Source organism: Phallusia mammillata, chromosome 1, assembly GCF_965637545.1.
Source record: "Phallusia mammillata chromosome 1, kaPhaMamm4.hap1.1, whole genome shotgun sequence".
Classification (NCBI taxonomy): domain Eukaryota; kingdom Metazoa; phylum Chordata; class Ascidiacea; order Phlebobranchia; family Ascidiidae; genus Phallusia; species Phallusia mammillata.
Window position 1 is genome coordinate 11,137,396 of NC_137252.1, and position 15,189 is coordinate 11,152,584.

The following is a 15,189-nucleotide window of genomic DNA, read 5'->3' on the forward strand; positions in this document are numbered from 1 at the left end:
GGTTATATACAAAACAGCTAGTTTCTCTTACTGTCACTCCACACTAACAACCTACATGTTTAATATTATTTCCCACAGATTAAAGTAGTAAGGCATAGATGTAGGTCTTTCATCGTACATCAAAATGAATAAGCTCTGACAATGTTTTCTGTATGCAAAGACCATGTGGCTGAACAAGCTCAATCTGCTCCACTCTATGATCAGTAAGTGCTGCAATATTCTAATAAATCCTGATAAGTTAACTTTTTTTTATAAATTGTCAAACTTTTACTGTTGCTTATTGTAACTACGTAGGTGTAGTTTAAATTTCTCCCTTTTTTCTTTAATAATTCTGAGAAATAAACGTTCAGGACTGTGACAGACATATTTGGACTGTCTATTCAACTCTTATTTAGTTACGCTGGTATTTTTCGCTGATCGTCATGTCACAAATAACATGAGCTTGCTGGTTTTTCTTCGGAAAGCGTGCTTCATACTACTGCCACATGCTTCCTGTTATGTCATGTAAATAGGAAAATAGACGTGCAAAACTAAATTTATTCAAAAAATGTTACCTTAAAACTATTTTAGTAAAACTATTTCGCCACTAGTTTCCTTATTTAACCAATGTGCTTACATAATAGCTGATTTTTTCATTTTAAACTAATGTGAATTATCTGTAAAATATGTTAAAAACTGTCAAAAGTTATTAAATAAAAAGGTTTAACTTTTTCTAGAATTGGGAGTAAAAGAAGCAGTTCTGATAATGATGAAGAGGAACCTTCTTCAAAAAAGAAACGACAAGCACATTTACTTGACAAAAATACTGTAAATAAACTTTTTCATTATTTGTCAAAATCAAACAAACACTAACTATAAGGTTTTCATAAAAGGAACATTAAATCAAACCTTTTTTTATTTATTAGCTAAAATGGTATTTTTCTATATGAGGTAGTGACAACTGTGAATCATGGTGATTTTAGGGGGTTTTGCCATGTTTTCTGCCCCTAAATCAAAGGAGAAGACTGACTCCCCATTGATGTCAGAACTTGGTATAAGGCTTGTTTATGTTTTGTCACTTTGTGGTTTGCAGGGGACCATGGTCATGACGTGAATCACCCAAAAGGGGACACTAAAATTGTTGGCAAAATAGTGACCAAAAATGTGTCCGTTATTTTGGGACAATCTGTCTTAAAATGGATAACCAATAAAAAAATTACAAAAAAGGCCGCTTTTTACGAAACAATCTTCTGTAATATTTGACGTCTGAGTAGTAATGTCATTTTGTTAATTAGGTTAGTAATTTTTTTTGTATACTATGATTTGTGTTACTTGCAACCATCATTATGCTAAAAAAATGTTTAAGTCAAAAATGAAAAATATGTTACAAATTTTAAATAGTAAGACATAGTAAAAAGGCAATTGCTTAATGTGCACACAAGTGTGTTATTTGAATGGAAAATAATTTGGACAATTTTTTACTTTTATTTCATCAAAAAAGGTTTTATTTCAGTAGGACCTTGTAAACAAAACAACCACTTTGCGTACACACAAGTGTCTTGTCCAGACGTGCTTTGAATCTTTACTAAAGTACACACAATAGGACTCTCTCTTTAACTGTTTGTCTGTGTCACTCTAGCATAACGGCCCAACTGGCGGGTATTATTTGAATGGGTTTGTGTGAGTGGTTTACATCAGGCAACATGTGTGTTATGGTGTCAGGTTACTCTGCAGGACTCATGCTGTTAGTAAATGTTAGAAAAGTTTAATGTAATAGTTCAAGTAAGTTTTATTTGCTTTATCATTTTTTATACAATGTATATTTCTGTTTTATGAGATAAGTTTTCTTTGCCCAAGAAAGAAATGCAAAAGTTTTGTCTTGGCCTTTTAGTATAGAAATACAAATGTGTTCAGGATCATAGGCAAGTAGCTTTCAGTAAATTATCTCTGTGTGTCTTCCTCTTAGTGGCATAAAACCTGTCCAGAACTTATTTAACATGAATTAAAAATATTTATGATGATGTAGTAAGCAATTGTTTACATATTCTTTGCAGAAAAATTCTTTCACAGAATCATCATCAACAGGGCCAGATAATGGTGAAAACAAGATGAACCCTGTGTACACCACTTGTCACTTGTGCGATTTGCACTTCACTACAGAAGTGGTAAATATCAGCAGCCAATGTGCAAAAACTTAGCGTATGATTTGTTAGAATAAAAATAAATTGAAATATTTTTCTTCTTCAATATAACTTATTAGCAAAAAAATCATTGACAACTTGTTTATTGTCTTGATTTGAGTTTTTTTTCAACATACTCTTAAACTGTTTTTATGTTTGTAATAGGATTTGGAAGAGCACCTTTACTCTTTACTGCACCACAGGGCATTAGAAGCAGAAAAGGGAAAGTGAGTCATCTTTGAAATCTGACACCATTATTACTTCTTTAATTTTTTATATGTTACCAGTAATTGATATCTGTCCAATTTTTTTCAGAGATTTTGTGCATGAATGCAATTTGTGTTGTACAAAATGCAAGGGGCTTACATTTTATGTTGCCCATCTGCGTGAAGATACTCATAAATCTGCCGTGGATAAAAGGAAAGAACAGACAAAGTTGAAACCAAATGCGCGAGTCTACTCTCTAGTCCGGTAGGAAATATATGTTGTATTGAAAACAAATCTGTTTACTGAATGTAAGTCGATATTAAATAGTTTAATCATCTGACATTTTGCAAATGCAAATCAATAACCAGGTATTAGAGTCTAGAACTAAAATTTGAATCTAATTTTTGTTTGTGTACTTTTTTGTTTGTAAGGAATACTGCTACTTTGCAATAATTATTATTTTTTTTATAAGGTATAAACACACCTTTTTAAAGAAGCCACAGAAAAAGTTGTCTTCTGAAAGCCCAGCCCTGCCATCGAGTGTTAGTGATAAGCCTAGCATTAGTATTCAGGTATGGCCCACTTTGTTTTTACATGAAGAGTAACATTAAGCATATTTATAAGGAGTATAACTGTTTTACATACTTTGCTAATTGTCTAATCAGTGCAAAAAAGGTTTTTCCTTAAATTTTACTTTGTACATTAATAATGATACATGACATACAAGTGAAAACCTTTTTATACTTTAAGAACCTTTAAAGAATTATAATCTTAAACTAAATTTTGAACAGAATCTCTTTAAACCGACAACAAGACATGCAAGTCCAAAACCAATTTTCAATCCAACATTCCATCGCGAAAAGCCAGCATTTAATTACCCTGGAATTCAGCATAGTTTTCAGCCGAGACCTTACCATGAAAGACCCAGATCATCACCTTTATTTTCCGCCCGACATGAACCCTGGCAGTATGACCCTTACATGAAGGGTGATCATGACGCTCACTGGAAAAACTCACATGGAAACCATCGTTACGATTTTGGACGAAACCCGTATGACACACAACACTGGTGGACAGAGTCACCGCATACAAACACCCATCGCTTTCCTTGGAGAGCGAGGTCTCAAAGCCCAGTTCAACAGCCTTTGTTTGGCCGTTCACAACCATTGTTTAATAACACGCAGCATGATAAACCTACATTTGCACAAAATGCGCAAAGCAATATCAACAACAATGAAAAAGACAAACTAAAGCTTCAAGACCTTGAAAGCAAACCAAAAATGGACCAGCCTGAACCAGCTGGTAATAAACCTTTTGGTAATCCAGGACCAGTTGATGAGAAACCAACCAAATTGTTCCCCGCAACAGTAAAAATAGTAAGTTTGTATGCTTATTGTGTGACTTCAAACTGTTATACAACTTCATACTTTCAATATTAACATGTCAGTTTTTTTAATTCTTTTCAAAACATATTTTTTAGAAGCCCGATCTTAGCAAAAACAACAAATTTAAACAACAACCAAAGAAGGAATTGAAAACATTTACCCCATCCAGTGAGGACAGCAATAATATTTACAAAAAGTTTCGGGCTGTCATGGAAGAAATTGACCATCCTGTATTTAACTCAAATTCCTATGCAACAACATCAAAAGTGTCGGAATCTTCTAATTCAAAAACAGAGGACCTGGTAAAACAGGCTGTAAAACATAAAACTCAATCTGATCCCAAAGATGAGAAATTTCGACCCAGGATGGTTACTTTTGAGGAAAGTAGCAAATCGAGTGATGTCCGAAGCAACAGTGAATCTAGTTTTCAAGCTCGACTATGTGAATCTGTGTTAACTGGTGACTTACAGGTAAAACTTCAAAAATGTTTGTTTTTAAATGAAAACAAGTCAGAAATTGTAATTCCAGAACAATTCCAGAATTTTTTAGTGCTTTAATCAACTAAGGCAGGGGTTCCCAAACTTTTTTGGTCTGTGGCCCAAATGTCTATTTAATAGCGATTCGTGGCCCACCACGTGCTGTAAATTTGGGCACAAACAAAAAAATAACTCAAAAACAGGCGAAATTATCCAGCAATTTATTTTTAATGAGATACACGCTCCTGAAATTTGGCTACAAGATTCAGAATTCTTTGCAAAAATTACGTTTTTCAAAACAAAGCGCATAACATCTACAGTATTACAAAACAGTAGAATCTATTCAAATGGCTCTGTGGCCCATTGAAAATGTCTTGGTGGCCCACTACTGGGCCATGGCCAACAGTTTGGGAACCACTGAACTAAGGTGAAAATACAGCCCTGAATGCTTAATGTGGACCAGCGTTCACAGCATACTTATAAAATCATAGTCTGACAGTACCATTGAAGGCATAATACCAAAATAATTGAATCACTTTAATCAATCGGTGTTTTAACAACTAATATCACATTTATAATGAAAGCAGAAATAAATACATTTTATAAAATTTATGTTTTGTTTTCAAGGAGGATGACACATCAGTTGACAGCAAAGCTGTTGTTGCTGTTACATGTGATTCCCAGAGCAAAAACTCATTTGACAAACAAGACAAATCACCAAAAGCCAGCATTAAAGCAGTATCTCCCAAAACTGGTAAAACAATTACTGTTACCAAGCAACAAACCAAAGCAAAACAACAACCAAAAATGTAAGAATAATTTCCAATGTTCATCTTAAATAACCTTTTGTTAAATGAAAACTGTTTGAAATTTTTTAAAGCGTTTTTTATGTTATTAGTTTTACAATAGGAATTTGTCTATTTTGAATGGTGAGACTGTTCTTTGCAGCAGTAAGTGTATTGATTTTATTTTTATTACATTGTAGGAAGGAAATCAATGACACTAATACTGAAAAGCCAGCATCTGCTTCTGCCATTTCATTTCAACTCGATGCATTGGCAAAAAAGAAACAGGCTGAACTTATGAATGAAAACTGGTAAATTAGTTTTATTTATTAACAAAATTTATAGATTTTTGTATATATCTGTTATATATGTCTATATATACTACTGGTTTGGTAGAAATATTTAAAAAAATTCATGACATCAGAATATGATTGGTTTATTGTTCAATATTATTTAATATGTAATATTGTTGTTTGTTGGCCCTTAGACTGTGTTATAATGATTAAAACCATATTGTATATCCATTTGTATTGTTTATTACTTTATTTGCACAAAGTATTTTTTTCCAATTTTTGATGACTGTTTCCTTTAGGCATTTAAGTTAGACATAGCACCCAAAACACTTATCACTAAATTGTAAAGAACAATTAATATTCCTTACGATATGTGCAGCTCCATTTCATCAATACCACCAAGTGTTACAACCTCAGGTGAAAGCATTAGTGCTGGTGACAAGACAAACCAACACAACACAATAGAAAGTGGATGTCAGGTAACTACAACACAATAGCAATTATATGTCTGTGATGCTTGGTGAATGCATTGTTGTGCTAATTAGGTTACTCAAACAGAGAGAAGGCATTTTAATCCCTGACCCAGGTCTATAAACAATGTGCTGTTAGGGTACTTGCCCAGTTGGGCGGCATGCTTCAGACATAGACCCTAAGTTTTTGTAAAAATGTTGTCTCTAATAGACATGTTAAGCATAAGCAGCTATAGCGGTAATTTTTGTTGTATACTTGGGTGTTATATTTAAAATGCCCATATGCAGTAAGTAACAGTACAGTAGAAAAATGTTTAATTGTTTGGTTTTACAGAGCTCATCAGAAGGTGAGCACAAAAAGGCTGCTGAAATGACTAAAAAGAAAGTTAGTCCTGCTCCTAACCTAACCAAAGCCAGAAGCAGGTATATATTCAACATGTATGAATGAATTTGTATGTTTACATTTTTTGCACCACACATATTGCTCGTGCTATGACTGTTTGGTTGCAGTAAGTTCGTACTATATCTTAAAGAAGGTCATTCGTTTCAAGTAGAGAACTTAAAACGGAACTTTTTTGTCACATCTGGTTTTAAGTTTTGTTTATTATCAACAGTTTTAGATTCGTTTATTTTCAATACCAATAAAAGTGTGTTCGTTTAAAGGCTGTCGTCACGACAACAGAAAACAAAACCGAGCACAAGCGACAGTGATACAGAAAAGAAACAAACTCGTATTGCGAATATGCTCCTGAAGTATGGGACAAGACCAAACACAGCTGCTGAACATAATTTAAGAATTTCGAAAAAAACTGAAAAACGAAAACTGAGTGGGCCAAGGTTTGTACTAACTTCTAAAACGTCTTTTTTATGAACTGTTGCTGCACTTCAACTAGACCATGAAATATTTTCTTGACCAATTTTATGCAAGAAATTCTGATAATTATGTAGCAAAAGTGTAAATGAGGACAGCAGTACAATTTATACAGTTTTGTTAATATTTTTTTTCGGAAAACAAACAAAAAGGTTCTTTTTTCTGTAGATTTGGGATAGGGTTGGTTCCACATGAAGATGAAGCCGCACAGCAATCATTGGATGAAAGTGACATGAAAGAAATTGCCAACACCATTAAACTGGTAAACAATGCATTTAAATATGGCCGAAAAAATAACCTGCATAGCATTGCAACTAAGCCCTTGTGATACATCGATTAACAAAGTGCACTAAAGTAACTTTTAAATATTCAGTCAAGGCAATGTCTGTTAGTTATGTTTAACTTTGCACCCTACAGAATACCTGCTTTTAAATGCAAACGAAATAATCGTAAAAAAAGATACTTAGTAAGCGGATAGTTAACAATTACGTAATGAAAATTTCTCTTTTTAGGTTGAATTGACACCTGATAAACTCACAAAAAGAAAAAGGTCCATTTCTGAAGGAAAGTCGCCAGTATTGAATGGTTCCCAAACTTCGGTTATTGTCAGCAACCAATCATTGTCAACAGTTGCGTCTCATGACACAAAAACTGACGGTTTTTCTCAGCAACTGCTTCAAATGTCTGAAAATGAGGAATTGTTGCATACAAAAGGCAATGCCATTAAAGATGAGATGAAGAAGTTACAAGATGAGACTGCTCAAGTCAATAGTGTAAGTAATTGGATTAATTTTTTGTGTATTGCCGGGATTCTGAAACTCTGGGGCACACCCACCCTACTTTTTTGCAACTTTGTTATTAATGTTAAAGTGGCTTTTCCACACTAGCTGTAAACACCAACACTTGGAGCAAACTTGCCGGTTAAGATGACCTATGTTTTTTTATTAACCAGTTGTTTTAATTTTGTTAAGAGCCATTTGGGAACTGTTAGTGATTCTGGTCAAAGAAAGGAAAAATGTATAATTCCGTAGTAAAATCCTTAAAGTTGTGTATTAAAGTGCATTCTAGCGTTCATTCCACTGGATGTGTGTTGGGGTCATTATCATACTACCCATTTTTTGCAGTTAATTGAGCAACTCTTGCTGAAAAAGCAAGGATTGAGTGAAGAACTGTCAAAGGTCAAACAAAAAGAAGCTGAAGTTAATTTTGAACTTGAAAAGATTCGACTTCATAGGCTTGCATTGTTACGGTAAGAATATTGTGTATGGTTGAATTAGCACCAATTTCATCTTTTTCCTCACATTCTGTTTACAGAGGTACTGTTGCAAACCAACCTAAACCAACTTCTGAGATCCCATCCTTCCATTTGGATGCCTGCAGTCACAGCACACCCATGTCCAGTGTTAGAAACATGTCACAATCAAGCATGGAAACCAATGAGCCTACAAGAAAGGGTCCTTCCTGTATGTTACCATCTGTACCAGTCAAGACCGAATACCAAAAATCTCCAGGCTGTACACCGGCTAAAGATAACACAAGCATTACTCCACCACCTAAGGCAGTATCACCCTTTCCTGTTGCATCAAGTTCAGAATATTTCGATGCCAGTATCGGCGTGAAAATGCCGACTGTGGTAAAACGGGAAAGATCACCTTCTGTGGATGATATAATGCAGAAGTATTTGCAGCAAGCAAGCACAGAGCGTGACGTAAATGTGGCATCTGCAACGCCAAGGCCACTTGTAAGTTTTTCTGCTGGTATTTATGAAACCAGTTAACCAGCGGTTGTCGCACTGGCCCATAAACGTGAAATTTTTTGAAACAGTATTAAAGTACATGTCTCAAGAGTTTTATACATTATTGGTTGGTGCATTGTAAAGTATTTTATCTATTATTTTTGCCACAAAAGTTTTTTGTTTTCTGTTTTTTAGTTCGGAAATATGAATTATGCTGTGCTAAAATTTTAAACAGTTGTTTACATGGTGTTTCTTGTTTAAAATTTTAACCCCAAGGTGTTATATTTGCAAATATGTGTCATTGTCCTCTTATATACACTCTTCTTCTATAGGAGTGATTTATTGGTTTACGATCAGTAATGGCCTCTGCTTTATGCATGACTATTGGGCCAACTGCAATTTTCTCGCTGAAGCAAAACTGTGATGTTTTTAGTCACTTGTGTCACACTGTGAAGAGTGACAGACGTCACTTATGTTTTTAGCTTGCTTCACTGTCACTTTATACAGTAGTTTATGTGGTGGTTGGTTTACCAACAATAGTAAGCCCATGGGCTGTTAGTTTCAGTACAAGGTTATTATTTTAAAACATGAATGTATTTTGTCCAGCACCACACCAGTTAAATGATAAATTGGTTGAAAAAGACATAACAATGTTAATGAATAGACGATCAAATGCATGTTTTCGAAACCAAGTTGAAAGGTCAACAATGGGTACTTGGCTATTGTACTGCAAAAGGTTGTGGCAGGTCGCCATAAACACATTGCAATTGTTGGTTAAAAACGATTTGTTGCCTCTGTACCACAATGTGGTTTTGAATGTTGACGCAAAATTATCTTGTCAACTCAGTGAAGACTGATTTGTTGCACCTTGTTGTTAAACAAAGGATTAACTGTGTGCTACAAAAAAAACCTTGTTAAAAGGTCATTCAACGACTATTCAGCCTGGCTGCTTCAGGTAAGAAGCTACTACAGGTTTAATTGTGAAACTAATTCAAAAACAATTTGTTGTACCTTTGCCATAACATGGTTTCTTAATTTGTCAGTGTCCCGTAATATTATCTGGGACTTGTAAAAGAAGTTGGAACTGTTTTAAAACAGACGCTATGAAATGATGTTGAGGTTAAAGCTACAACTTCTTTAAATATACGTAACATTATATGATGAAAAATAAATATATACAAAAACTGTTAAAGTTTTGGTTCATGCTCTTTACTAATTTGCCCTTTGGAATCTATAAATATTCACACCATATTAACACTGTCCCTGATTAGCCATCTTTGTAGTTCATAACTGGTAAAATGCAAAAAAATGCATTCCTTTACAACAGGGGTTCCCAACCTTTTTACGATCTCGTACCACTTGGACGCTTTTTACTGCCACGCGTACCACTACTTGCAGAACAACTAATTTGATCGAATCATATTATATTCATAAGAATAATATTGGCCTACTAAGTAACACTAATGCACCACAAATAAATTATTATTTTTTGTTTACTGTCCACCAATTGGTCAACAAAACCAGATAAATAAATGATAAAGTTGTGAATCCAGGTTTTTGTGAAAAAGAAAAACGGAAGCTACTCGCGTACCACATAAAAAACCTTCACGTACCACTAGTGTGGTACGCGTACCACACGTTGGGAACCCCTGCTTTACAAGAATTGTATGTTGTGGTTACTATTATTTGTCAGATGAAAAAAATGGCATGTCCACTTTGTAGGTAAACCCTCTTTAAAGAGGAATGCATAACTTAATGTAAGATAGCTTTTCATACTGCCTGCATCAGCTATATGAAAATTTGCTCTTTTATTTGACAGCATTGCAGTTCGCGCAAACCTGATGACTTTGAAGTTTCCTCCACAACAAGTCCACATGAGGATTATGGAAGGTTTGTAGATTTGTTTCAGTAAGCAAGTGTCTTTTAATCACTCCTATTGTTGTTTCTAATATTTTCATTAAAACTTATTAAGATAAAAAATACTTTTAAATTCTGAATCACTAGGCATGTCAACCTTGGCATGCCTACCAGGGCTTGCTGACACCTGTTTTACCCACTTCAACAATTATTGAGATTGTTGTTTTGTACAGGCACTATAGTGAAGAGAGGGGGCTCAGCATTAAACCTCCTGCTCAAGGAAATATTGTGGCAGGCACTAGTTCAGTGAGGGAAAAGAGAAATCGCATTTCAGAGTAAGCAAGTTTATTATGAAATGTGACTAAGGCAAAAGATATCCAAAATAGTAGCCTTGTTTATGTTTAAATATTTTGTGCAGGGATCCTGAACTGGCCAAGTTGGATGCTCAACGACCAAAGAGTACTGAGGTTACTTGGTCATGGGTGACTGCACACAATGAGACCTACAGTTCTTGCCAGGCTGGTGATGACAATGTAATTCGGCCACAGGGATATAATACCTTCGGTAAACTTGTTGAATGCGAAAACCATGTTAAGAACTGTATAATTGGCATCATTTTGGCTTGTTTTTGGTCATCTTTGCTTTTTGTTGATTTTTTTTGCTGTGTGGTGTTATAAAATGCTAGGAAAAAGTGTAGGTACCCAATATAATTTGGGTAACAAATATATATTCTTTGTTGTTCTATGAATTGGTAACACGATACATGAGAAATCCACCTTTTTTAAAATAATTTGTGCCTACACTACTGCAATAGTAATGTTTTTAACTTTGTCCTGTAGAAACAATAGCGGATTGCACTGGAACCCTTGACATTCATGATGCTTCAGTTGCCAGTATATTGGTCACAGAGTCTGGTTGGATGGTCACCTGCTCAAAAGACAAAACTGTTCGAGTCACCAATGCCAAAACAGGTCATTAACTACTTCAAAACAATTCAAAGAACAAAACAGATGTACTTACGTGTTTCATTTTTAGGTGTCGTTATTAAACGTTTTCCATTACCTCATGTCCCAATTACTGCACATGTTGCTATGGCCAGTGGTGAGACCCAGGAAACTATGCTTGAGAAGATTTTTATATATGTTGTGTACTTGGAAGATGGGCTGGATAGGACTCTTTTGGCTGAGTCCACTGTGTGTAGAATTCTTTTGACAATAAATGTGAGTTTAACGGATTTTGCCACATTTTATTCAACTTTAAACTAACTGTATTTGATATATATTTGTTAAAATGTCGTTACACTTGCATGTCTATACTGTTACAGTGAAATTTAGTCATTATTTTACTTTATAGTTGACCACTGAAAACCCAGAATGCAGTTTTCGTCAAATCAAAATTCTAGAATACAACAGCAGCATTCTGTGCATTCACCAATCCAAAGAATCTTTCTTGTACCTTGGTGCTCGTGATGGCAGGGTCATTGTATGTAATTACAAGCAGGTATGTATATCAATAATTTTATGTCCTAAAGTCTGTATAATTGTTGTTAAACATCCATGCCATACCTATTAACAACTGCTACCCTTTTTTTCTTATTTTAAAATACATGCAAGTTGATACTTTTACGCAAAGCACCTGTACAGCTTAAAAAGTTCTAAATATATTTCAGTACATACCCTGTACATACAAGTTTAAAGTCTTTATTGTTTTCTGTGATATGCTTTTTAATCATGGTTACTGGTTTTGCTTTGTAATGGTTAAATAATTTTGTTTCACAGGTGAAATATGTTGAAACCTTGGATTGTCACTCTCCACATGCAATTTGCTGTCTTACAAGTGGATCAGATGGGGCTCGTAGGATTTTATGTTGTGGTTCCAGCGATTGTCGTATTTCTGTTCGAGATGCCAGTGATGGTTTGCTGCTGAGGGTATTCACTGGTCACACAAAAACTGTTAATTCTTTGCAGGTAAACATGCAAATAAAAAACATACTTCATACTCCTTACACAAGCATATGTGTCCTGTGATTCCTGGTGTTCAAGAACGCTTTAGGGTTGATTTCAGTTATGAGTATATGTTCATCTTAACTACTTGTTACATTGCTATATCTCTCACATTTTTAAAACACTATGTAATTCTTCACAGGGGTAATGCTTGTTTTTACTATTGCAAGCTATTTTGTCTGAATGTTCCTTAACAAACTTTGCTGTGCTGATAACTACAGCACATAAGAAAACACTATTTTACTGTTAGAACATCTGTCTGAATTTAATGTTGTTGTTTTTTATTACAAGAAACCAATTATGTTACTGACTTAGGGATCTCTTAACTCTCATTTGCCTAATACATTTTACCATTGTCATGTTTTTCAGTTGGTAAACAACTTGCTGTACAGCGGCTCATCAGACAGGACCGTATTGGTACATAACATTCAAACTGGGGAAGTAATACAGAAGTATGTGTTTCAATTAAACAGCATTTGAAAAGTTTAGGCACTTACTGGCTCCTCTTTTACCAGGTTTCTAGGAATGCATGGTGGAAGTATCAAAATGTTGGCTGTACACCCGAAAGCTATTATCACGCTTTGTTTGGACAAATGCATTCGGGTATTACAGACAGAGGTAGGTAAACATAAAAAATCTTTACAGCTTACCAGTTTTGTTTCTATCCTTACAAGTTGCATTCCTTTTATTTTGTTTTTTTGATTGCAACTGGTAAGTATTACAGTCAACCTAATGAAAATTTGTATATGTTTTTAGCCTTGTCGAGTCAGTGGCCCACCAATACCAACATCGAGTCTGCCATTAAGCTTACATTTATTTCAAGCTATGTGCCAAAGCAATGATGTGAAGGTTTCTGTACCAGTGGCATGCATTGGTTATCAAGATGGAAAAGTGCAGCTAATACCAATGACCCAATTGGCAACTCATTATACAAAAACCACGGTAGATTGAAATTTAGTATTTGGTTTTATTTATTAAAACAGGACTCCATTGTTACTGCAGCTACAGCTGACATTGCAATGTGTGTAATTGTTTTTGGAAAAAAATGTTGTGTAAAATAATTTAAAAAAGATACAGAAGGTTGATAACCATAATAGGATTATTAAAACACAAGTTGCCTCAGGCATTAAGCAAGCCCTTTACCGTTTAGTCCAAGAACACACTTTATACTTTGTGCAGGTCAATTAGGGCAGAATATGCAGTACATGGTAAACATGCTAATAAATAGTTTATCTTTGTTTTTAAGATTTCCTTCATGTCGTCAACAAACGACCACCAAACTGAAAATGCTTCCAAAACCAGGGCAAAGCAAACTCTTATTGATTATGTTGATCTGGTCAACAGTTTAAGTTGTATGGTAAGTGTCAGTTATTTCATGCTTGAATCTGGGGACCATGTTTTTTTAAAAAAACATGCTGTTTTAGTGGGCAGGCTGTTCGGCAGCAGGATTTACAAGCAGGGATGCCCTACTCAACCACATTCGATTGTTTCATGCACCTGATGATTACCCAAAGCAGCTTGACTCTTGCTGTCGGTGGGATAACTGTACTCTATACTTCTCTGCTGAGCTTGACTCTTCAAAGGTAGATTGATGTTTTACCTTATAATAAAGTTTCTCTTGCTGGAATGCTAAAATCCACTTTTTTTACTTCTATTTGCTGGTGTAGAGCCTATTTCAGTGTATTCTTTTGTAAGATATTGTTATGTAGATCGAATGCACAAACTTTTGACTTGATTTGAATCATTGAAACAGCAAAGAATTTTATGATTGCTACACAATGTATTGTAGAAGTAAATTGGGTTCTTAACATTCATATGCCCAGTATTGCTTCCGCTTGAATAGGATACTCAGTCTTTTGGGGATTTTTTTTGATTGATGATATGAAAGTATTTGGAAAACAACAAAGCAATAAAAGTTATCACACGAATTGAATATGTTTTTTAAGCCTTAAATTTGTTGTTGCAGGATGTTAGAATTCATATGGAAAAGCATGTTGCAAATGCAATTAGAAGGAGTAAACAGGAATGAATTTGGATTATAATTACACTGTGTTACATTTTAAATTATTTTTTTGTTCAGTATGTGCATAAATATTGCAGAATAAAGGTATATTATTTGCCCTTTTCTGAACAATCCCATATTAAGTGCTATTTAAATGTGTTGAACAGAAAATTACTTGAACAATCATGTTTATGAGGTGGCAGTAAGTTTTTGCAGCATTAAATTATGTTTCATATTGAACCTGCGCAGTAGTCCCAGGCCTTTGAAAGTTGTCTGTTTAAAAATTGGTACTAGCTTGTCTTGTGTATGTGTCTGCTAGTCTGTGTGCCAAACTTGTTTTATTTTGGCGGCAATACAAACTAAATTTTCCCCTACCTGTGGTGATCAGATTTATGTTGAAAACTGTGTGTTCACATTTTAGCATCACTATTTTTTTAGGTGAAACAAGATTTTTTGTTGGTGCATAAATGAGCGGTGCTGCTCTGCGTAGAACATATGACTTGAGGTCCTATGATGGGTCTTACATTTTTTTTTTTACTTTTACATGTATGTCATATTATATGTTTTATTTTGTGGTTTGGATGTATACACCATCAACCCCTTTACTTTCTTCACTTTTTATTGGTGCTGCTATGTGCTGTTTCATATGACTTGTCATTTTGAGGTACTTGCAATAAATATATTTCCAACATAATCATTAAACAACTTTTTGTGTTCAGAAATTCCTTAGTGTTTAACATCTATGCCTATTTAACTTCCACACCTCCGAAAACTTGCTTGGAATATGACACAAAACATAATTCATGCTAAAACATATTTAATTATCTGTTGACTTATCAAAAGCATTCATTTTGAATAGGAATTGTTTCTTGTAATTTAATAACTGGCTTTTGGTTCTCAAAAAGGGCGTGTTCATATTATTATTAATGAACCTAATTTGGCAAAG

The 15,189-nt window shown here is 34.5% G+C and overlaps 1 protein-coding gene across 1 annotated transcript; it reads left to right on the plus strand.

The window, feature by feature from the left end:
- The first annotated feature begins 59 nt into the window (after nucleotides 1-59).
- On the plus strand, nucleotides 60-14,937 carry LOC145213801 (uncharacterized). Its single transcript, XM_080082203.1, has 30 exons — nucleotides 60-203; nucleotides 717-807; nucleotides 2,034-2,144; nucleotides 2,325-2,386; nucleotides 2,475-2,630; nucleotides 2,839-2,938; nucleotides 3,158-3,742; nucleotides 3,847-4,221; nucleotides 4,855-5,036; nucleotides 5,213-5,323; nucleotides 5,685-5,784; nucleotides 6,110-6,198; nucleotides 6,439-6,612; nucleotides 6,815-6,908; nucleotides 7,159-7,419; nucleotides 7,771-7,895; nucleotides 7,961-8,387; nucleotides 10,201-10,271; nucleotides 10,472-10,573; nucleotides 10,657-10,802; nucleotides 11,078-11,209; nucleotides 11,274-11,458; nucleotides 11,592-11,738; nucleotides 12,017-12,205; nucleotides 12,611-12,693; nucleotides 12,757-12,859; nucleotides 12,998-13,183; nucleotides 13,488-13,598; nucleotides 13,666-13,824; nucleotides 14,208-14,937. The coding sequence occupies exons 1-30, from the start codon at nucleotides 142-144 to the stop codon at nucleotides 14,268-14,270; spliced, it is 4,782 nt and encodes a 1,593-aa protein (XP_079938329.1). The 5' UTR covers nucleotides 60-141; the 3' UTR covers nucleotides 14,271-14,937.
- The last annotated feature ends 252 nt before the right edge of the window (nucleotides 14,938-15,189 follow it).